Source organism: Symphalangus syndactylus, chromosome 19 (assembly GCF_028878055.3).
Source record: "Symphalangus syndactylus isolate Jambi chromosome 19, NHGRI_mSymSyn1-v2.1_pri, whole genome shotgun sequence".
NCBI lineage: Eukaryota > Metazoa > Chordata > Mammalia > Primates > Hylobatidae > Symphalangus > Symphalangus syndactylus.
This window is the reverse complement of record NC_072434.2, coordinates 49,850,050-49,875,314: the sequence shown is the minus strand read 5'-3', so window position 1 is coordinate 49,875,314 and position 25,265 is coordinate 49,850,050. Positions and strand designations below refer to the sequence as shown.

The window sequence follows — 25,265 nt, the reverse complement described above, 5'->3', positions numbered from 1 at the left end:
TGTATAGTTTGCAAATATTTTCTCACATTCAATAGGTTATCTGTTTACTATTTTGATAGTTTCTTTTGCTGTGCAGAAACTCTTAAGTTTAATTAGATCCCATTTGTCAATTTTTGCTTTTGTTGCGATTGTTTTTGGTGTCTTTGTCGTGAAATCTTTGCTTGTTCCCATGTCCAGGATGGTATTGCCTAGGTTGTCTTCTAGGGTTTTTATAGTTTTGAGTTTTACATTTAAGTCTTTAATCCATCTTAAGTTGATTTTTGTATATGGTGTAAGAAAGTGGTCCAGCTTCAGTCTTCTGTGTATGGCTAGCCAGTTATCCTAGTGGTATTTTTAACTTACTAAGACATTTCTGGTGATGCCAGAGATGAGATAGCTGGCTGTCCATTGCGGGGTGGAGGATAAATTTGGGTAAAAATATTTCTGAAAATCGCTTTTATATAAAATTTAATACATATTCATTATGTTTTTCTCAGTTTACAATTCTGATGTAATTGATAAACAGAGTGCTTCCATGACTTCTGATAATGCAGATGACAAAGCTGTTATTATTCTAGTTCCTGTTAGACTTGGTGGAGAAAGAACCAACACCGACTACTTAGAATTTGTGAAGGTATGAAATAAGTGCTGAATTTTTTTAAGGCAATACTAGCTAATATGAAAAATATAGAAGGTTTGCAATTTTTTTCTGTTAAATGAGTAGTGGTGATTTTGCAGTTGTACATTGTACGTTGTAAAGTTTGACATTAGAGATTTAAATTTCAGTATTATAAGACCAATGTGAGTTGAAGAGCACGGTGTTCTATAACAAAATGAAAAGCCTTTTAATCTTTGTAGCTAATCAGGGAGACACAGGTGCAGCAATAATCATAACCTGTAATATAGTTACAGTTGCATTATTCTTATTTGTAATTTTAAGTATGTATCTTTATTCATAAAACTAGCATTAAACTATATCACATTAATTATTGAAAAAACTCTATTACTTCTATGTTATAATATGTTTCCTATGACACCATGATGTCAATAAGAGATGAGATTATTTATATAGCTAGAAATAATGAAGATATGAAGATAGTATTTGGAGGAGTTCCAACTTTGTTTTTTTCATTTTAGCCAGTTAAAAGTCGGTTCTTTCTTGGAGCACATTGTGTGGTTTCTTGCACCAAAAGAACCTGTGTAGTTATGGTATCTTGTTTTGGGCACCAAGACATTCACATATGATAAAATACCTTGGAAATAGTTTCTGATTAAGGCAAAAGTTTTTAGTTTATTTTCATAGTTTCAATAAAATTCTTCATTTTTTGGTAGTCTCTTTTTGCAGCAATAGTTGGAATTCTTCTTTAAATGGAGTGTTGTGGGATATAGTAATGTTGAAATAAAGTCTGAATCTGTCTTTTATGATTAATAACAATTTGTTCCTTCCATGAGGCATTAATCCATATTATAGTCTCTATATATTTAGTTAGAACATCTATTCTCAGGGTAGATTGTGCTAATTCTAGAAATCTAGAGCAGTTGTTTTTAACATATGATACATGGAAGTTTGTTAGCTGGTATACTGGCTTTTCTTAGTAGTTACTAAAATTTTGGAAGCACATTTGTTACTAAGAGTAACAATACTGTAATATATCAATGACATATTAATCTTCCAAATAAAGGTAAGGTTTTGATGTCTGACATGTATCTTTAGTAGGGTTATTGGTGCAGTGTGAGAAGCTGTGAACCACTTCATCTAGAGAATCTGTTGAGGGTTTTGAGACATCTGACATGTTGTCATCTCTAGGTGTGTTCTAATCAAATCTGAACTGGATTCTTTTTTGCCTTCTCTACTACCATTAGAAGATTAGAAACTGATGCAGTCTTGGAACTGACCCTTTAGCCAAAGCTTCATTCCTGGTGGAATGGGTTTCAAATGCTTCAGGCATGTTTCATCTGGCTGAGGACTTTGCTATTTGGTGGTATTGATAGTATTCATTAGATGGTCTCACTGCCTAATGCTCTCGAGTGATTCATGGTTAATAGCTTAACCATGGTTTGTAGTGAAATGTAGCATTCTGCTACATTGTATGAGGAGAAGGAAATTTGGTGTGTGTTTTATTGGTCCTTACCACAAGAGGTTTATTTATTTATATTAATTCTTTTAAGGACCTGGAATGAGGAAAATCCAGTATGTTCTTTTTCTTCAGCAAGACAAATTAGGACTTTTCTTTTTGTAGTGAAACAAACTATGGTTAAGCTGTTAAAGTGAAGCCTCAGTATCTAACATATAGGAGTTACTCAATACATATTTGTTAACCCTAATTTGTATAATACTTTTCAATGTAAATTTATCTCATTTTGCCCTCACAGTAGCTAGGAACTGGACTGTCTTTATGAAACAGAAAAGACATAGAGAAGTTAAGTGATATATTCAAGTTCAGATAGCAAACTGGTAGCAGAGACTAGACTTTTCTTGACTGTAAGTTTGTTTTTCATATTTTTCTCTAAAACATGAACTTTTTGAAAGATAACATTTTCTTGAGCTTCTACTAACTTGATTTACACCGTAGTCCACTACAGTGGGAGAGCAGTTACTACTCAAACATTTTGATTTTCCAGTTAGGTAAAAATGGCTGAAATGGTTAAGTGGAGTAGGTTATATGACAGGTATTATGTTTGGCCAGAGGGGATGGTTGAGTCAAACCCCAAATGAGAGCATGTAAAGAGGTATTCACTTAGAAGTGAAAAGGTAGTGTGTTCATTAGCCCTAAAAGAAAAATAGCTTTTTTCTTTTTTTCATGTATGGTCAGCCGTTGTATTTTTTCCTGCCAAACCAATGTACGTTGGTGAGTCTAAAATGTACTGTTCAGTTCTATTTTTCAAATTTATTAAACAAGGTATTTCAGAGATAGTGCCAACATAGCATCCTGCTACATTGTATGAGAAGGAGGAAATTTGTTGTATGCTTTATTAGTCCTTACCACAGGAGGTTTATGTATGTATGTATGTATTTTTAAGGACCTGGAATGAGGAAAATCCAGTATGTTCTTTTTCTTCAGTGAGCCAAATTAGGACTTTTCTTTTTGACTGATTACTTCAGTCTTATTTATTGCTTCATGGATGCAGCTCAATAAATTTTCACCACTAGAAAAATAACTGTGAAGAAGCTCTTTTAGGAACTGAGAAGTGTTTCAATCCAAAGATACAGCCTCTTATATGTAATGGCATTCTAGCTCCTAATCTGCTTCTAAACGTTTATTACTAAACCTGGTCTAATGCGTTGCAAGGGAAATACAGATGTCAAGAACCAAAGTCTTTCTTCCATTACTCAGAACCATTCATTTTCTGAGGAGAGTCAATGACAATCCTTGCTATATTTTTTTTTCTTTCTTTTCTCAGTTGTAAGAGACATAGAACTTTCACTGCCTCACAGGTCTCTATGATACAAACATTGCATTTCAACTGATCAGACTGCTTCAAAGTAAGGCACTCTCTAATTGTATTAAGGATTTTTATTTAGGGGGAAAACAGTAGAATTCTTAATTGATAAGTAACTTTATTACTATTTAGTGAGATTTTTGATACAATTTTATCTTTATCTTTAGTTACCTCTAAATTTTAACCTGATATACTTTCTCTGTTTTATTTAATTTTTTCAGTTGCAGCTCTCCATTTCAGAAAAAACTTTATGATATTTTTACAATACTAAGAATATACAAGGTTGTTCTTTAGAGGGTGTCTGAGTCCATTTTTTGCTGCTGTAACAGAATACTAGAGACTGAGTAATTTATAGAGAACAGAAATTTATTCTATCACAGTTCTGGAGGATGGGAAATCTAAGATCAAGGCACTGGCATCTGATGAGGGTCTCCTTGCTGCACTGTCACATGGTGGAAGGCAGAAGGGCCAAAAGGGGGTGAACTCTGTCCTCACGTGGCAGAGGAGCAGGACAGAGAAACCACTTCTGCAAGTCCTTTTTATAGCAACATTGAGATTTTTGATACAATTTTATCTTTATTTTTAGTTAGCTCTAAGATTTTAACCTGATATTTCATTCATGCAAGCTCTACCCTCATGACCTAAACACCTCCCCAAAGGCTCCAGCTTTCAACACTACATTGGGGATTAAGTTCCCACACGTGAATTTTGGAGGGAATAAAAATGTTCAAACTATAGTGGAGGGTTACTTATAACAGTGAGAACTTGGAATGACTTAAATATTTATAGTGGAGGTTTTAAAGCACATTTTGTTGTCATCATAAAATAGAATATTTTTCAGCTACTACGTATTGTTAATATAGATCTCTATTATTGATAGGAAAAGATACTCATGACATAATGAGCAACAAAAGGTTACAATGGCATGTGTTGTGAGATTTCACATATATAAAATTGTATTTGTAGGCCGGGCGCAGTGGCTCACGCCTGTAATCCCAGCACTTTGGGAGGCAGAGGCGGGCGGATCACGAGGTCAGGAGATCAAGACCATCCTGGCTAACACAGTGAAACCCCGTCTCTACTAAAAATACAAAAAATTAGCCGGGCATGGTAGCGGGCGCCTGTAGTCCCAGCTACTCGGGAGGCTGAGGCACGAGAATGGCATGAACCCGGGAGGCGGAGCTTGCAGTGAGCCGAGATTGTGCCACTGCACTCCAGCCTGGGCGACAGAGCGATACTCCGTCTCAAAAAACAAAACAAAACAAAATTGTATTTGTAAATCTGTGTGTGTATATATGTAATATAGACAGATGTTAAGAAGGTGTTCCCCTAAATATTAATAATGATGAGCTCTGGGTGTTGGAATTTGGGAAAAGTTTTACTTTTTTCTGTATTTCCTGTATGTGTGTGTGTTCTCTATGGTTTGGTTACTTGTTAAAGGAAAAAGAACATTTGTCCATATATTCTTTATTTTTATATCTTAACAGATTTCAAAACATCCTCTCATTTAAGAGAAGGAAAGCTTAACTATTGTTTAATAGTTTTGGGGTTTTTATAACCTGTACTTTATCATTATTAGTGTTTTATAGGATGTATCAAAATTATTCCAGGAACTATTGATAAGACATTAATTGATTCCACTAGATATTTTAAACCTACTCAATTGAACATGTTTTTAAAAAGATATAGAGTTGATTTGGCCTAACTTAAATAGAGTTCTGCTTAGAATAGATTGCTGAGGGGTGTATTAAATAATTTATTGTGGTATTCCTGATATTTTATGATTAGTAAAATAAATTGGCTTTAAATGCAATAATAATTATTATTTTCCTTGGATTAAGTTATTTTCATTACTCTTTATTTCAAATGAAGTAGCATAAAAAATTTGAGTGAATGCCATTGATTAGCAAATGGCTTTCAATTTGTGATTCTAAGACTCAAGGTTCAATGAAAACAGCAATAAGGACTAAGAACTATCTTTAGCATTTCAAAAAGACTGACGAAAATTTTACATTGATCACAGTGAGGCTGCACCAGCTAACTGGAAGGCTAAGTGTATTGGCTTTGGCAGGAATTTTATTGCCTTACAGTGGTAAAATTGATTATCTCTCTATGTAGTAGTTGTTTAATGTTGTTGAGCAACATGCTGATCAAAATATTTGATTTGTCATGTTAATGTTGAGTGATTTAAAGAAAAGGAAGGCAGTTTGGAAGACAAGTGGATTTCAGAACCTGGGTGCAAATGTAATATACATGATAACTGGCAGTGGTAAATTTGGGAACTACTAATATTAGTAATAGAAATTTGTTTGCTTTGAATAATTACCACTTGTCTCTTGACTAAATCTGTATTTTTTTTTTGGCAGGGTATTTTAAGCCTGGAATATTGTGTGGGTATTATTGGTGGCAAACCTAAACAGTCATATTACTTTGCTGGATTTCAAGGTTAGTGATTTAGTGAAATATATTTCTTCATTGTTTTCTTTTAAAAGTCAGAAAGTTAATATGAGATCATCTGGAAACAGGATGATTAACAGAGCAAAGCGAGTACCTTATACATTCATCAGTCCTACTACAGCCACTCATTTGTCATTTGGTCCACAACATAATTAGATTCTGTAAAATGTATGTTTAATTTCTGTTATTGCATAAACAAGGCATAATTTATTGGTTGCACTAAACTTCAGAAGACATTGCTGCCACATTCTGGCAGTTGCTATTTACATATTTACTTTTTACCAGTTTTAGTGGTGCAAGTTGATGATAAAATGACAAGCAATATGTTCTTCCTGTCAAGATAAAGAAGTGCAATACATTTTTCATATGCAAACTGTAGAATATAATTGTGTGTTTGTGAAAGTAATTTTATCACCAAAAATTAAATGACAGTCTCATCACTTTATAAAAATTCTGCTTATACAAGCATATTTGATTATGCAAAAGTTAATCTATCCTGTGCAAACCTATGTTTCAGTCAGTGAATATCAGTCTGGCAAGCTGTTACTCCCAGATTTTTTTCAGCTGTTCTACATAGAAATTGGATTGTAAGCAGTGTAATAATAAGGTGTTTTTTGAATTACTTGTCTTCTGTTTTGTCCTTGTAGATGACAGTTTGATTTACATGGATCCTCATTACTGCCAATCTTTTGTAGATGTCAGCATAAAGGATTTCCCTCTTGAGGTACTGTGGATAAAGAGCTGATACTGTTTTCTTACCATATGAAGTAAACTAATTATTTAGAGATGTGCTAGGTAGCTGTGCTTTTATAGTATTATAACTACCGGTTAATAATCAATATTTTACTGATTTATAGAACCATAATTAACACAGTGGTCAAAGGTTAAATACTTTGTTACTGAATTTTAATTTATGATATACTTTCTTCATTTATCTTTGTCTCTAACTTGTTAGAAACCCTGGCCATACTAAAATAAATGATCACGTCTCCAAGTAATTTTGTGTAGAGACAGCTAAACAGTACTGAAGAATTTAAAATGTTAGGCCTGTTTTAAAAGAAAAAAAAGAAAAATAGAAGGGGATAGACGGGTTAGAGTAACAAAGCGACTTAATGAGATTATCTGCTAAATTATTTTGCTTTCAATACAGTAAATCTTAGCCTTTAAGAAGTTTTCAAGAGTTTAGTTGGGTTTCTAATTTTTTTTTAGCTTTTATTTCGTAACCTCTTCTTTTTCTTTATATAGGTCATTTTGTGATCCAGTATTTTAATTCAGAAAAATTTGAGAATACATAAATGAAACATGTAATTATTACATGGTTTTGATTCTTTTCCCAGTTGGTGCTTTTACAGACTAAAGTACTTTTACAGAATAAAATAATTTAAATCACTTGAGTGTCATGGATCACTAATTTTCAAGGACTTAATGAGTTGCAAATGTAGTTGAATACTTTGTTTTAGTAATTGCTTGCTAGCTAATATTAACACCTAATAGTATTTAAGAGGTAGAATATGAAAATAGATAAACTACAAGGTTAAAATCTGGTTCAGAAAGGTACATTATAAAACATTTTGTCATCCTTTGTAAACTATTACCTCAATTAAAGTATAAGCATTTGGAGGCCAGAGGTCAGGTCTGTTTTGTTCTTTCATAGTATCTTGCACCTTAATAAATATTTGCTAGTTGACTGACTGATACTGGGGAAGGCACTACAGAATAATAGTGCTATGTGAACTACATCGTAATTCTCTTTCTGCCTTGTGGTCTTGTAGCACTGATTCTTGTGTCCAAGTTACATTTCCAGTAGATCAGTGCCAAATTGACTCCTTATAAACAGTAGGTACTTGAGATTTAGATGGAAAATTGTTCTTAGTATTTTAGTATTACCTAAATAAGCAAATTAAAAGATTATTGGTCTGATTATTTTGGCCAGTAGAGAGAAATTATCCATCTGATATTTTGAGAGACTGCAAAGTTACCAAGTGAATGAATATCCTGGCTATGTGTATACAATCAAAATTAGAAAGGCTTCAACTCATTATTGGGAGACTGTTGCAACACTCCAAGAGGGAGTTATTAATAATAAAGGTTTGAAGTAGGCTGGTGATAGTGAAAATGGAAAGGAATAATTGATTTTAAGATTTTACTGTGTAAGGTAAAATTTGTTAAAATTGACTTCTTAATGCACAGAAACATTTCTTATATATTGGGACACTTATAGAATGGGTTTATAGATGTTATATTTTTGAGATTCTGGTAGAATATCTTAATCTGTGTGGGAAATTCCTGTTAAAAATTTTTATTTTTCTGCAATGAAAGGTTTTATTTTAGTTAGTAGCATCACTTGTTTTCCTATGAAAGTATAATATAAAAATTATATCAAGTTGTAGAGGAATAAAATTGCACTTTTTGCTTTTTATCATCTTTTAAGTTTATAATATACCAATTGAAGGTGTTTTAACTACCCTGTGTTACTAACCATCCTTGCTTTGCTATACTGCTTGTATATTTATAGCTAGTGAAATTTTGTAGTTGATTAATGTAAAAAATTATATGCATATTCTAAAACCATCCTTATACTTCAATTATTAAAATTGTTTTTTTAGGGAACTTTTTGGATCAGTATTTCTTTTGGTTAATAGATGGAGAAATTGAAATCTTTAATCATCTGTTGATTCCACGTAAATAACTGCTAGTAGTCCTCTGATATTTTGAGTGCCCCAAATCTAATAGATTGTGAAATTTTAAGGAAGTGGGATGATATGAGAATATTTGAGATTAAAGAAGAGATTTAAACAGATTGCATCTTTTGTTGTTCTTACAGTGTTGAATTTCTACATTTCTAGAATTGAACTCTTAACATTTTGAAACCAAATCAGACTAACTCATTTCTTTCTTTTTTAATGAGCTCTTTCTAGGTACAAGGGACTGTCCTAAGCTCTTTAGAGTCCTCTGTTGAACTCTTTTCTTCTCTGTGGTTCCAAGTGTTTTGATTATGTACGTTTCTATTAATGTTTAATTCTTGTGACATTTTCTTCTGAAATAAATTAGTATATCCTATTGAATTTCTGTACTAACTTTCAAGAGACTTTTCCTCATTTTTAGCTATCTTCACTGAGTTTTTAACACATTGTGAAGTGAACATCGGCAGTTATATTTGGATCCTAAGTCTAGTAGTGAAGATATGCCAGGGATATCTTTGGTTAGGACTGAGGAATGGAGCACATGGTTCAGTGTGAGGACACATTATAATGTAGAAACTCACACTGTAATTTTCAAACAGAAAATGAGGTTCAGAGGCGCAGCATGAACAACCTTAAAAGTCATCAAAGAACAACTTGAAATTAGAAGGGAATGAGAAGATACCTTAAATGGGCTTTGGCAGTGAGGGTATGTAAGAAAAGCTTTATTAATAGACATGTTAGTTTGTTCTAATTACTGGGTCCCCAATTCCAAATGTCAGATTTTAGGAGGTTCATACAGTGGTAGCTGTTTTAATCTATCTTAGGAAATTCAGAAATAGTGGCAGTAAAGCTATTAGAATTACGTGATGTGGGCATCTAGATTGGATGAGTGAATTCATCAGTGAAAGATAATACCCTTAATGAATTACACATGTGAACTGCAATTAGTAATAGGTTTTTTTTGTGTTGTCTTTTGGGTGGAGGGATAGGGTCTTGCTCTGTTACCACTCTGGTTGGAGTGTAGTGTGTAATCACACCCCACTGTAGCCTCCTGGGCTTCAGCGATCTCCTCACCTTAGCCACTCAAGTAGTTGGGACCACAGGTGCGTGCCACCATACCCGGTTAATTAGCAGTAGGTACTTTTTAGTAAGGATATTTTCTAATTAACTGTCTTACGAAGCTTCGTCTGAATCACCAAAATAGCATAGCTGTACCTATAAGCATATGTTTCAGTATTGTTTTTGTATGTTTAGGTAATTAGACTTCACTATTCTAAACAATAAGCCTAGAATAGTGCCTGTCATTTTGTAGGTGCCTAATAACTATTAAGGCAATTGGTAAATAGTGTATCAAAAAATGAAATAAATGGGAATTGATTCTCCCTGGCCAGTATTTCCAGAAATACTGTTACAGAAGCGTATCTAGTGAATACTCCTTAAAGTGCGTTTGTCAAGTAGATGCTACTCCTCTTACCAATCATTGGAATTTTAAAAATTAAAAAAAACAAGTGCATAGCTCAAAAATTATCACGAAGTGAACATAGCCCTGAATTAGGAAAATATCTGAATGTTTAACTTGTTCTGCAATAGACAACGATTGTGAATTGTAAATTCATGTTGGTTGGCCTTAGAATCTTCTTTGGTGAACAAAATGATATGAATGGCTGGGCATGATGGCTCCTGCCTGTAATCCCTCCACTTTGGGAGGCCAAGGCAGGTGGATCACCTGAGGTCAGGAGTTTGAGACCAGCCTGGCCAACATGGTGAAACCCCGTCTCTACTAAAAATACAAAAAAATTAGCCGGGCGTGGTGGCGCGCGCCTGTAATCCCAGCTACTCGAGAGGCTGAGGCAGAGGAATTGCTTGAACCTGGGAGGCGGAGGTTGCAGTGAGCAGAGATCGCACCACTGCACTCCAGCCTGGGCGACAAGAGTGAAACTTCATCTCAAAAAAAAAAAAAAGAAGTTTAAATGACATAAAATGCCTCTCTGTTGTATGAGTCCTAGTGCTCATGCAGCAATACCCAATATCAGTTTAAGTGATCAGAGATTTATGTCTGTGTTTTTGTGAATATTTTAAAAGTCCTTTGTAGATATTAAAACAACCATGAATAACAATTTAGTATTTGTTATTATCTATGGTGATTGTAGTCAATACAGTGAGATAGTAATAAGACTATTCTGGTTTAGTATTATTGGTTCCTACATGAAAAGCCTTTTAAAATTTAAAAATTTTTATTTTCTAGAGACAGAGTTTTGTTCTGTCACCCAGGCTGGAGTGCAGTGGTACCACCATCGCTCACTGGCACCTCAAACTCCTGGGCTTACGCAATTCTCCCACCTAAGCCTCCCAAGTAGCTGGGACTATAGGTGAACGCCACCACACCTGGCTATTTAAAAAATTTTTTTAGAGATGGCGTCTTGCCATGGTGCACAAGCTGGTCTCAAACTTCTGCCCTCAAGCAATCCTCCCACCTCAACCTCCTGAATTTCTGGGCACAGGCATGAGCCTGACTCAAGTTCTTACATGAAAACTTTTACCAGTGCTTTAATATAGGATACCCTTGTAGATGAGTTCAAAAATATATTATTAGACCATGTACAAGCTTTTGGCCCTCCTTCTTATCCCCGACTGGTAAAAAAGTTAAGAAACATTCCTTGTTACTGTCTTTGGAATGAGCTGGGCAAATGATTATTTGTAGATACCACGTATGTAGAATAATTTCTTATAAATATGACTTAGAACTGTGCTATATACCCTAATATACTCATATTCCTGTAAATTGTTAACTAACAAGTTTGTTTAGCTTTTCTGTGCTTTTCTAGATCTGTTTTAAATATTTCTTTGCAAATATAACAGGTAGATCAATGTTAGAAAAAGTCCAACTAAGATTATACTTGTATTGACTAGTGCCATGGAGGTTCCAGTTTAGCTAGGTTGAATCTCAGTATGTAAAGTAAGTTAGCTAAGCATTTTGCAGAATTCATAGTTTTGAAAACTCGCTTTTTGGCCTATATTAACTGACATATTGTTGGATTTGAATCTAAAATGCAATTGAACTTTTCATTGGAAAAAAAAAGCAGCTTGAATGTTTGCATATCTTTTGGTGATGATATGGGATACAAATTGGGTCACTAGGATGTACAGGGAAAGAGTGATTTTAATTGATTTCACCATGAACATAACAAATATGACAACTTATTTTTTCCACACTTTAGTAGATAGCATGAAGTTAAAAATCCCTTAGTTTCAGGCATTGAATGTAGGGAAACTATAACTTTATGAGCTCAAATCCATCTCCCCTCCCCTCTCATCCCCTCCCATTAATGGAGATGGAGTCTTGCCCTCTTGCCCAGGCTGAAGTGTAGTGGCACGATCATATCTTACTGCAGCTTCAAAACTTCTGGGCTCAAGCAGTCCTCCTGCCTCAGGCTCCTGAATAGCTGGGATTGTACATGGGAGCCACAGCACCCAGCTCCTAGATTATTTCTTAATTGAGCTTGTTCTTTAATTCAAAAATTTCCCACACTTGTCTCCCATCTGCCCAGTTCTCTCCCTTTCCCACAAACTTGTTAATTTTTGTATATCCTTAGTTTATTTATATAAATATGAATATATAGTCTTATGTTCTTTTTAACACAAACTTGTTTTTTCTACATACAGAAAAAGACTTGGTCACATCAGTGATTTTTAAGGACAGGCTAAGCATTTAAGCATTAAAAATTTTTTTAAACATAGTACTAAGGTGTGATTGTGAAGAACAAAAAGATTGCAGTGATTACTTTTATATTCTGCCCTTTTTCTACTTTTGTATTCCCTAAAGATGCCAAACTCTACTAATAGCCAAATCCATTAGCAAGACAGTAGAGAAACTAGGGCAGCCTCCCCAGCCCATTTATATCTGTGGCACTGTGTCTATTGGAGAAAAGTGAACTAAAGAGACAAAAGGACTGATGAGAAAGAGGGCAGGGACCATAATGGAATGGTTTCACCTGTTCCAGCCTGTTCCCTGAGAAGAAACAAGGATTAAAGCACACTCAAAGAGAAAGTTGAAGAACATGCAGTTATGTACTAATTGTGTGAATTGCAGAAATCCTCAAATTGAGTTCTTTTTATGTCAATATAGAACATTTACCTGAATCTGTGTATTTGTTTAAAAAGTCTTGATATCCTTGTTAAAAGGTTTATAAACATTAACCCAAAATGTCCAACAAAACAGACTTAACTGCATTTTAGTAGAAATGGCTAACTTGATTCCAAGTCTCGTACTAGCCTGTGCATGTCTTTTTCATATTTTCAAGTGTTAGAAATGCATACCACTTTTGACACACTTCCTTTCTTTTGCAGAATGGCACTAATGTCACAAAAGGTTGAAATTTGGTGAATTAAATATATACAAATGTTGGCTCTCGTATTTTACAGTTTTGCAGAGTGGGGAGGACCATCTGCATAGGATGAACTAAAACACCATTTGAAAATCATGTTTATAGTGATGGGAAAAAGCTAGATAGAAAATTTTAAATAATAGTTTTATATATACTTGTCTATCAAAGATAAATTAATCCTAAAGAACTTTAAAAATTACAGACATTCCACTGCCCTTCTCCCAAAAAGATGTCGTTTCGAAAAATGGATCCCAGCTGTACAATAGGATTTTACTGTCGAAATGTTCAGGACTTCGAACGAGCTTCTGAAGAAATCACCAAGGTACCTTTATTTAAAATATTATATTTGTAAATGACCTAATTTTATTAGAAACAGACTGTCAGAAGGCAAAAACCTGTAAATTATGATATTTTTTAAAATTTCCTCTTGAATGTTAATATTATTAGGAGTATTGTGAACTGAAAAATAAAGCTGTTTGAAGAATCAGCGTTTGAGGCAAATGAAACCAACTAGCGACCAGTTGAAAGTATTGATTGGTCCACTAGGTGGCACTGTTGAAACAAAAATCCTTTTGCAAACTCCAGACCGGTGCAAGCAATTAGGTTATATTCTATTTGAAGATTTTAAAAGGGCAATCCCTTAGGGGTAGGAAAAAAATTAATGAAGTATTTGATCAAGCCAAATTGTGCATTATTTCTTGTTAGTCCAAGTGCTTCTTTGATTTTTTTAAAAAGAGAAATGGTATTTTTGGATTTCTCAGAACTGCTTTATCAAATGAGCTGTGTTTTTACCTTCCAATAAGCTTGTCTAATCTGATCTATTCTACTTATAGGATCTTTGAAAGAGGTTTATTTAACTTCTTCTCATTACATTTATACTTCTGCATTTTTTTGGTCCTTGAGTACTGCTAAAACATTTATGGAACCTTAATATCTATCTCTATTTAGTACTTTAGAAAATAAAAAAAGACCACTTTTTAAAGAAGTAAGCATAGTTTGATAGCTCTTTATTTGTATCAATAGTTAGGCTATCATTTTATGGTAAGTAAGACCAATACTAGTCATTTTTGGGAATTCTTTTTTTTTTTTTTTGAGACGGAGTTTCACTCTTGTTGCCCAGGCTGGAGTGCAATGGCGCGATCTCAGCTCACCACAACCCCTGCCTCCCGGATTCAAGCAATTATCTTGCCTCAGTCTCCTGAGTAGCTGGAATTACAAGCGTGTGTCACCATGCCTGGCTAATTTTGTTAAAAATACAAATACTAAAAATGTAGAGATGGGGTTTCTCCATGTTGGTCAGGCTGGTCTCAAACTACTGACCTCGGAATTCTTAACTGGAACTTATATATAATAGTAACTTATTACTGCTTTATTTCCAGTTAATTTTATTTAGGAAAGTGGACATAGTAAGTTGAAATTTTACAATGTAAAAATGGAATGATAAAGTTAAATAAAACGTTTCATATAAGCTAGATTTAGTTTACTTGACCTGCCATATGAAAGAGGAAATTTAACAGGAATAGGATAGAAAAATGAATGAGGAAAGGAACAAATGAAGTATGTGGGAACCATTCCATATTCTTCATTTCTCACAGTTGTTCTCTTTTCATTCTCCTTTTTCAACATGGAAGGCCAGGTGAACATAATATATATTTTTCATTTTTCCTCCTATTACTAGAAATTAGTATATGCATTTGTATATTTTAGTTTGACAGTTCTTTGTCTTTACAAAGTATCTTGTATATGCTAAAGTGTACAAATACAGGTGATATTGTGATATTTATTGATGTTGATGAACATTTTCCATTAAAAAGTCCCATTTTTCTGTTTCCATTCATTTATTTTCTATCTAGATTAAAATAAATATGTTTAAAACAGTAAAGTAGTTTACTCCTGGAATAGAAACAAACCAGACTATTATTACCAACTTAAAAAAAAATTAAAAAATGAGTTGTGTGTTGATATTTTCTAATTAAAGACAGTTATGGTTTTTACATTGGAAAAATACTTAGAAATTATTACTCTTGAGCATCAGAGTAATATGCATTAAGGCAAAGAGAAATTATGTTGAAATGTCTTTTGGAAGTACTGAGAATTTTGTAAGAATCAATTAACTTTGCTTTCATAATAGTGTTCTTCTTAAGTCAATAGCTTTTTGTAGCAGCATCAAAAACTCACCATGTCAGTTAATAACACAGTTTCTTTTGCCTGGAAGGTTATAAGTTAAGCACTTGCCTTTTTTTCTTAAAAACTAAATTTGGCAGTTTTAGTTCAACCATTTTTTTAATTCTTAAAAATTAAAATAACAACATTATTTCTTTCTATATAAGATATATCTTTTCAGTTTTCTCATTTTGAAAATGAAGCTGGTAGTCTGGAGTCTCATGTTTAATTCGTTAATACCCTATGAACGAATAACTCCTTATGCTATATGATTTTAAAATATTAATAAAAATTGTTAAACCAATTCAGTGTTCAGCAGAATTCAGTCTAGCAAGTATCTGCATAACTGTCATATGCAGAGCACAAAATGACCAAGATACAATCTCTGCTTTTGAACAAGGTGTAAAACTGCCATCTTCCAGTAACATTTAAAGTTCAGTAGGGGGAATAAGACAAGTAGACATATATTACATTGCATATGGTAAGCATCCATATGGAAATAGAAATAAATTGATAGAGGAAAGAAGAGGGTTGAAACGAGAGAGATGTCACATCCAAGTCAAAGTACTTTATTGTGATGGTCATATTTAAGAAGGGCTTTAAAGTATAGGCTTAATTTCTACTGGCTTAGGGAAAGAGAGTGTTACTTCAAGCTGAGGAAATACCAAAAGGAAAAGTATAGAAGGAAAGTGGAGAGTTTGTCTATAGAATGGCAAGTAGTCCAACTTGGTAGGTGCCAAGGCTTCATATTAGGCAGGGTTTCTGCTTCTGACTGCCTGAATCAAAATCCCTAAAGGTGTAGCCTGGGAGTCTCCATTTCTGGCAAGCCTCCCACACAATCTTGTGTGCCAAATTTGAGAACCACTTGCATAAGACAGGGCAACCCAAAATGTGACACTTGATGTTGTTTTTAGGTGGCACTAGGACAAACATTTTAATACTTACATTAACTGGCATATTAAAGGTGTGGTTTATTGATTTGTACAAGGCTATTTAAGTTAAAAATGGTGAAACGAAAAATATTCATTAATCATGATAGTGAAAGAGGTATATAAGTCTCTGAGTTTTGGGAAACACTGCTACAGGAAATACTGAAGGAAGAGGCTAGAAAAGTAGATTAGAATAATACTATGGAGAGTCTTGAATTAAGGCTGAAGAAGCTGTACTTTGGTAATATGTTGATATTGTTAAATTAATTTTAAAATTTCAGGCATACAGAAATATAGAGAATAATATAGTAAATACCCATGTGTTACCACTGAGCTTAAGAAAATTACATATATAATTAATAAGTGTTTTATCTTCCACCAATCTTATTCTTTTTCTTCCTTCCCAGTGGCAATCACTATCCTTAATTAGTGTATCATACCCATAGTTTATATATCCATAAACAGCACATATTATCTTACATTTATTACATTTTTTGTTAATGATTTTTTATATAAAGAGATATATATTCATCTGCAACATTTTTATTTAACAGTGACTTAGAGATTATCTATGTAACTGTACATGTTGGTCTAGCTTACTCATTTAAACAGCTGAATAGTGGTCCATTCTGTAATACACTCTTTTTATTTAAACTTTCTTTCTTTGATGGTCATCTGGCTTGTTTCTGAGAACTTAAAACTCTTTGTTTTATTTGTTTAATTACAAGTAATGTTTTAAATAATATTCTTGTACATATCTCTTTGTGCACGTATAATACTTTAAGTAGCGTTACATTAGATACACTAGATACATTACAGTGGAATTTCTGGGTCATAAGATAAGCATATTTTTAGGTTTGCTGTATGTTGTTAAATACTCTCCAGAGTGATCATGCCAAGCAGTATATAAGAATTTCTTAACATCCTTACCAACACTTGATATTGTCAAACTTTAAAATTTTAACCAATCTCATGGATATGAATAGTACCTCTTTGTAGTTTTAATTTATATTTCCCTGATTGATACTAAGGTTGAATATTTAATCAAAGTTTATTGGCCCATTTGTTTCCTCTTTTGTGAATTTCCTGTTCATTCTTTTTCTCTATTTTTCTATAGGGCTATTTGATACGAAGGAAATCTTTATAATTCTAGATACTACTGCTTTGTTGGCTTTATGTGTTACAAATATATTCTCCTAGGCCACTATTTTTACTTGTTAATTGTGTCTTTAATGTTAATATAGTCAAATTAGTAACACTTTTCTTTTATGGTTTTTGAATTTTGTATCAAAGAAATCTTTAATAAGCAAAAGTCATAAACATATTCTCCTATACTCCTTCCAGAAGTTTTATGTTTCACATTTAGAACTTGTATATGTTTCATTTATTTTTATTTATTTATTTTTGGAGATGGAGTCTTGCTCAGTCACCCAGTCTGGAGTGCAGGGGCGCGATCTTGGCTCACTTCAACCTCCACCTCCTGGGTTCAAGCAATTCTCCTGCCTCAGCCTCCCTAGAAGCTGGGATTACAGGCGTGCACCACCACACCCAGCTAATTTTTGTATTTTTAGTAGACACAGGGTTTCACCATGTTGACCAAGCTGGTCTTGAATTCCTCACCTCAGGTGATCCTCCTGTGTCAGCCTCCCAAAGTGCTGGGATTACAAGTGTGAGCCACTGCGCCCAGCCTAGAACTTGTATATGTTTTAAAGTACGTATATTTTTTTCCTCCCATGGACAAATGGTTATTTTAGCATCATTTATCAAAGAGTCTGATTTTTCTTCGTTGATTTGTAATGTCTTCTTCAAGGACCTAGATTAGTACAGAAGTTGTAGAATTAAAGAGGAAGAAAGTACTTTGAGAAAGTTTGTGAAGGTAGAATCAGTAAGACAGCCACTTAGAAAGTGGCGAGGGAAAGAGAGAGCTCACAGACAAGTCTGTTGTACGTCTAGGTGACCAGGAGAACAAATTAATAGTTCGTTAATATTATCATTCATTTAGTCATCAAATACTTGAGTGCTTTCATCCCTATGACTCCACCAGAATTCCTCTTCAAGGTCACTAATGACCCTACATTGCCAAGTCCATTGGTCGAAGCTCAGAGCTCATCCTACTTGTCATCACAGAAGCATCTGATGTAGGTGAACATCCACTTCACCCTCCTACACCTTCTTCCCATTGGCTTCCAGGACACCAAACTCTTTTGAAGTTTTTCTCATTCTTCACTGGTTGCTCCTTCTTTAGTCTTCTTTGCCTGCTTTCTTCCCCAGCCTCTTCATGTTGGAGTAGCTTAGGGCTTAGCCTTTAGTTCTGATATCGTCTTTATCTTGATGATCTCATCCATTCATATAGCTTTAAATATCAGTTTTAGTTGAAGATCGTATCTTTAGCCCAAAATTATTTTCCAAATCATAGATTATAATGTCCAGTTGCTATTCAGTGTCCCTTATATGTCTGGCGTATGTTTCCAAAATCAAATTCCTGATCTTCCTTCTGAAGCCTGTTTCGCTCACAGTTTTCCTTATCTCATTTGATAGCAAATTTATCCACTGTCTGCTCAGGCCAAAGCCTTGGATTATTCTTACCTCCCTTCTCTCTCTCACATCTCATAACAAATTATATATTCAAAGTATACCTAGAATCAGACCACTTTCACCACCTTCCCTACTGCTCTTGCAACACTGGTCTGAGACACTATCGTTACTTCAGTGATCTCTTACGTAGTTTCCAAGCCTCACTTCCCTGCCTCTAGCTGGTTCTCAATTCAGCAGCCCCGGTAATTCTTTCAAAACATAAGTCATACTGGGCAGGGCACGGTGGCTCACACCTGTAATCCCAGCACTTTGGGAGGTTGAGGCGGACAGATCACCTGAGGTCAGGAGTTGAAGACCAGTCTGGCCAACATGGTGAAACTCCGTCTCTACTAAAAATACAAAAATTAGCCAGGCATGTTGGTGTGTGCCTGTAGTCCCAGCTACTCAGGAGGCTGAGGCACGAAAGTCACTTGAACCCAGGAGGCAGACGTTGCAGTGAGCCAAGATTGTGCCATTGCACTCCAGCCTGGGCAACAGAGCGAGACTTTGTCTCGAAACAAAACAGAACAAAAAAAGCGTAAGTCATACTAAAGCATTGAGAATAAATAAAAAACAGACAGAAACCGTAAGTCAAAGCACTGACATATCCTAAAGCATCTAGAACAGTGCCCAGCTCATAGTAAGCTCAGACAATGACTGTCTGGAGCTGGGTATGCAGTGGTAAACAAGATAGCTGTGACTCCTGGCTTCATGAACTTATGGTCCGGTGGACATTAAACACACAAATATATAACAAAAATGAAAAGTTTCATCAAGAAGAAAATACAGTGTCATGAGAAAGAAAAATAGAAGAGACATAATTTAATTCGGGGAGTGCAAAAAACATTTAATAGTTTATATTCACTGCATTTTTTGTAAGGATCTTAACATGTCCATGAAACCTGCCCTATTTAAATCCACCACACAATGAGTGAAAAATCACCAGGAGAAGAGTGAGTGTCCTTCTAATCATAATGGACCTAATAGATTTTCATGTCTTGCTTTAAGACTCTTGGAAGCCTTCAATTAGGAGTAGGTAAAGTGAACAGTAGAGTTTGGCATGATGGGAAGAGCAGAATTTCAAGTCAGTTTAGTAGTATCTTTTATTTCATTGAAATGGTCAACTGTGGAAATCCCTGTGGACAGGGAGGCAAATGGTCCGGGAGAGTTGAGAGTGGAAAATTTGAAGGTCAGATGAATATGATGAAGTCAGGTTTACTGAAATTGCCTCCAAAACAACCACTCTTCCGTTCTTCGCCTTCTTCAGACTTCAGCATCTCTATGGAATAGTTCTATTTAACACTGTCTCTAATCTTCTATTAATAATCTTCCTCCCTACCTCCCCTCATGTGTGGGTAGTTAATTATGTTGTTGAAATCTTTTACGTTCTTTTTTCTTTCCTATATGATTTTGAAATTACAGAAGGACATGTTATAAAAGTCTCCAGTTGTGATGGTAGGGTTGTCTGTTTCTCCTTTAAGTTCTTTTTTGTTTGTTTTCTACATTTTGAGGCTTTGCTATTAGTTACATACAAACAGGATTGTTAGGTCTTCCTATTGAATTACAACTTTTAAATGTTCTATCTCTTAGTAATATTTCTTACCTTAAATTCTGTTTTTGTACTTTGTGTCATCAAAAACTTGAATCCTGTAGGATTTTAAATTCCACAAGGCATTGTGTTTTAAAGAGTCAGTGTTACCCTTTCTGATGCCCTTCATTTTTTTCCTGTGTTACTCTGCTTCCTTTTGGGATCATTTTGCTTGTCTCTGAAGAACTTTCTTTATTATTTCTTTTAGTGCTGTTACCTGGTGATAAATTCTCTCAGCTTTTGTTTGAACACATCTTTATTATGCCTTCATTTTAAACTGGAAACAATAGCAAATTTATAGAAAAGTTGTAAATATAATACAAATGATTTTTTTTTCCTGAACCATTTGAGAATAAGTTGCTAGCATGATGCCCCATTACCCTTGACAGTTGAGTGTGCACTTCTTCCTAAGAAATAAGGACATTCTCCTAAGTAACCACAATATAACTATCAGAATCAGGAAAGTGGCATTGTACATTATCACCATTTAATCCCCAAGAAACTATTCAGGTTTCACCAGTTGTCCCAATAATGCTCTATGTAGCAAAAAGATTGAGTTCACAATAATACGTTACATTTATACATCTTAAATCTTCTTTAATCTAAAACAGTTAATCATCTTTTTTGATTTTCACATTATATTTTTGAAGATAACAAGATACATGTTCTTAGTTTTCTTACAGGACACTTTTGAAAATTTTGTAGGTTATCCTCTCAATTTGGGTTTGTCTGTACAGTTTCCTCATTAATTTCAGGTTATACATCTTTGCCACATATATCACCGAAGTGATGCTATGTTTTTCTGACTGCTTCTTGGTGATTGGCGTGTGATTTTTATTGTCTCTTTATTGGTGATGCCAACTTTGACCCCCTGGTTAAAGTGATGTCTGCCACCTGCCAGGTTCCAATCTGTCTTCAACATACCCAGTTAACCAGAATGACTTCTTCCACCCAGGCATGCATACCTGCTTTGCCCAGCCCCGTCTAGTGGCTTTAAAAATGAATTGTTTGGGAGGAGAAGGGAAGAGGAAGAGCTTGCCTTTGTTGTTGAAGGATATTTTTACTGGATATAGAATTCCATGTTAGCAGTTGCTTTCTCTCAGTATCTTAAAGATATTTATTCCATTATCTCTGGCTTCTCTAATTCTTAGTAGACTTTGCCTCTCTTTTTATTTCTCAAGACTTAAATTGTTTTAATTGCTCTCAGATGCTTTCCAACAGTTGTTTTTCTATCATACTTTATCTTTTTTTTTTTTTTTTTTCGGAGACAGAGTCTCACTCTATCCCCAAGGCTGGAGTGCAGTGGTGCGATCTTGGCTCACTGCAACCTCTGCCTCCCGGATTCTAGTGATTCTCATGCCTCAGCCTCCTGAGTAGCTAGGATTACTGGTGCCTGCCACCACGCCCAGCTAAGTTTTGTGTTTTTAGTAGAGCTGGTGTTTCACCATGTTGGCTAGGCTGGTCTCAAACTCCTGACCTCAGGTGATCACCCACCTCAGCCTCCCAAAGTGCTAGGATTACAGGTGTGAGCCACTGCACCTGACTGTAACTTTATCCATTTCTTGTGGTGGTTCTTGGTGGTAGGGCTGATTTGATACAAGCTATGCCATTATGGTGCTCCTAATTAGTATATTTATAAAATACTTGTTTTAGCTATTTCTTTTAAGGTGTAAGATGTGACTATAAACTAAAAATATTTTTAAATTTTGTAACACAGAAGTTTAGCTTCTGTATTTCATTAGAATTTTACAAGTACTATTTAGAGAGAGACATGAGATTAAAGTTTTCTATTCATCCAAAGAAATTATGGTACTGAAGTAAATTATAAAGTAAAATAACAAATGAAAAGAATTGGTTATTAAATAAATGACAACTCCATTTTCCTGGGTGCTCAGCCTAAAAACTGGATCCCTTGCTCTGTCTCACGAACCCCATGTCGTATGCATCAGCAAATCCCATCATCTCTTCTTTAAAATGTACTTAGAATTTGATAATTTCTCACCACTCTCATTATTACCCTGGCCCATCCTCACACCTTCCTTGAGATTATTGCAGTAGCTCCCTAACTGATCTCCCTTGCTCTGTCTACAGTCTAGAATCAACATAGCCGCCAGAGTGATTTTGTTTAGAATGTAACTAAGATTGTGTTAATTTTTTGAAGAAACTTACAGTAGCTTTTTAACTCAGAGTAAAAGCCCAAACTCTTACAAACCCACAAGGCTTTATATAAATGGAATCTCTGCTTCTCCCTGCTGCCTCTTTGAGCTTATTCCCTACCATTCTTCCCTGACTCTCTCGAGTCCAGCCACACTAGTCTCCTTGAAAATGATCAGTGCCCGCCCGTTTCACGGGTTTCGTTTGTTTCTTGTGCCTGGCATTCTCTTCCTACAGATATTCTCATGGTTCTCTCCCTTCTTTCAGATCTTTACTCAAGTGTCACGTTCTTAGGCCTTCCCTGGGCACCCTTTATACTTCGTAATTTGCTTCCTTCATTGTTTTATTTTTCTCCTTAGCACATACTACTATACACATATATGTATATATTCTGCTATATCACACACACACACACACACACACACACACACATTCTGTTTAGTTATGTATCATCTGTTTATTCCACTGGAATGTCATCTCAACAAGAGAAGGATTTTGTTGGTTTTGTTTCTTTTTGTATCCCCAGTGCTTAGCACTGGCTATCACATTGTAGAAGGTCAGTAAATCATATTTGTTGAATGAAGAAATGAATTAAAGAGACTTTGTTATAAAGTTGTCTTACTTATAAGTTAGTAAAGAGGTCAGTGATTGAGTTATAGAAAATCTACAGTGTGTTTTTACCTAGTTCTTCTATTTTCCTTAAATTGCTGTGGATTTATCTTAAAACTTGGAATAGTCCTTTTATTCAGTGCACAACTCAAAATATGTTTTGTTCAAAAAATTAATTTTCATATTTATTAAAGTAGTACATACACTAACTTTAAAAATGGAAATTGCAATAAAAGGCTTATGCTGAAAATCAGGAGTCCCTTGCCATGTTACTTCCCACTCCAAAGAATACCTCCTCAGATATACTCACTTTTAACTCTTTTAGCTATTTATTTAGAATTTTAACTCTGCATTTCTAAGAACAATAAGTCTTCCCTTAACATCATTGATAGGTTCTTGGAAACTGTAACTATAAGTGAACTGATATAAAATGAAGCTGGTTTTACCATAGGATAATTGATATAAACAAGAGTTAAGTTCCTAAGACATAGTTCTTGTCACAGAAGCATCACCAAACTTACAAATAAAGACTTAAATACTTCTACTATTAAACACTGAAATAAATGTGAGCTGTACTTGTATTTAAGAAAGATTGAGGTATTTCACAGAGATGACCGAACATTTAAAAAAAATAAATAGCTACAAAGAGAACTAAGGAAATGAAAAAGGAGTGGGAATACTAACTCCCAAGAAAAACAAAGCTTAGAAAAAAAAGGATGTAAGATAATTGTTTATCTTACAATTGTTGGTGGATCAGTGAGCGACAGCAGTCGTGGTGGGTTAAATCAAGGAACAGTTTGCAAAGCGAAAATTGTAAGAAGCACCTCCTACCACCACACAGTTCCAGAACAATCACAAATCTGGCAGGCTCACTGAGTGCCTTGTTACCGTGTGTTTATTGTCAAGCATTTGTATGATTGTTGTATACCTTACACATTTTTATTTGTCAATAATTTGTATTCATTCATTCATTTCATTCATTCATTCTCCAGCTGGCCTATTCAATTCAGGTTGTAGGTGGCCAGAGGCTATTCTGGAGGCTCAGGACGCAAGGCGGGAAGCTACCCGGCGTAAGGTATACTCATACACACACCACCATTCTCCCAGACTGGATCAGTGCAGACACACCAGCTCACCTCATGTGCACATGTTTGGGATGTGAAAGAAAACCGGAGAACTTGGAGTAACCTCCTTACACAGGCATGAGGAGAATGTGCAAACTTCACACAGATAGTGGCTCTGGCTGGGAATTGATTTTTTTTCTTCATGAACATTATAATCACACAACGTTGAACAAAATGACATTATTTGGGAACCTGCTGTAATGTGCTTATTCTGCAGTTTCTTGATTAGTCCACTGTAGACATTCTTTGTTATTTTTCAGTTATAGTACTTGAGGATTTAACTCTCTTCCCACACCCTTTCACCTGGTTTCTCTTCTCCCAGCCATACTCCCACTACAGTTATAACACAGATTTTGGTTAGTCACTATTCAGTGTTCACATTATGCCTCCATAATATTGTTTACTAATCACATAATGTGCTATGATTACATTTCTTTTTTCCTATCCTTGGTATTTCTTAGAGTAGTACTCCTTCCCCCTTTTTTCATTTCCTTAGTTCTGTTTTTACCTATTTATTTTTTTTTCTAAATATTCAGTTATATCTGTCAACTACCTAGCAGTAAGTTTTTCATAATTATAAACATAGGAAAAATCTCTTTTTTTCTGGAGATTTGCTCATTTCTGTTTTCTGTTCACTCTCACTTTAACTGTTCTTCAGGCCTGGTGCAGAGTGGTCAGTTTGGAACTTCTTGATGCCACTTTCCTGTATTTGATCTCCTATATTCTGAATCTTTTAGTTTATTCCTTTCTCTTGCTGAAGCATATTTTCTAGTGCCTTCCTATGAAAAAGATGCATAGATGGTAAATTTTTGAATTCCTACATGTCGACCAGCTTTATCTTTTAATTTATCGATAATTTAATTGGATACAGAATTCTAAAATGACAATAATTTTCCCCTGAACTTTAGAAGCATTGTTCCACTCCTTTCTAGCATTTAGTGTTGTTAAGTTCGATGTCATTCTGCATTATTTTCCTCCAAATGAAATTTTTTTTTTCCTCTCAGAGCTTTCAGGTTGGAATCCCAGCTCCATCACCTAATTGCTGTGTATCTTTAGGTGCATTGCTGCACTTCTTTGTGCATCAGTTTTCTCATGTAATGAAAATACTAATAGCCACCTTTCTCTGTAACATCATTATGAGGATTAAAGATTTAATAGACTAGTGCTTGGTTTATAGG

The 25,265-nt window shown here is 34.7% G+C and overlaps 1 protein-coding gene across 10 annotated transcripts in view; it reads left to right on the top strand.

The window, feature by feature from the left end:
- ATG4C (autophagy related 4C cysteine peptidase) overlaps nt 1–25,265 on the top strand; it is an 83,116-nt gene that overhangs the window by 46,022 nt on the left and 11,829 nt on the right. For all 10 annotated transcript variants that reach the window (XM_055233735.2, XM_055233732.2, XM_055233731.2 and 7 more), the window contains 4 exons: nt 477–613; nt 5,787–5,865; nt 6,525–6,601; nt 13,149–13,268. In XM_055233735.2, coding sequence (XP_055089710.1) covers nt 477–613; nt 5,787–5,865; nt 6,525–6,601; nt 13,149–13,268 — 413 coding nt within the window. The remainder of the gene's footprint in view (nt 1–476; nt 614–5,786; nt 5,866–6,524; nt 6,602–13,148; nt 13,269–25,265) is intronic.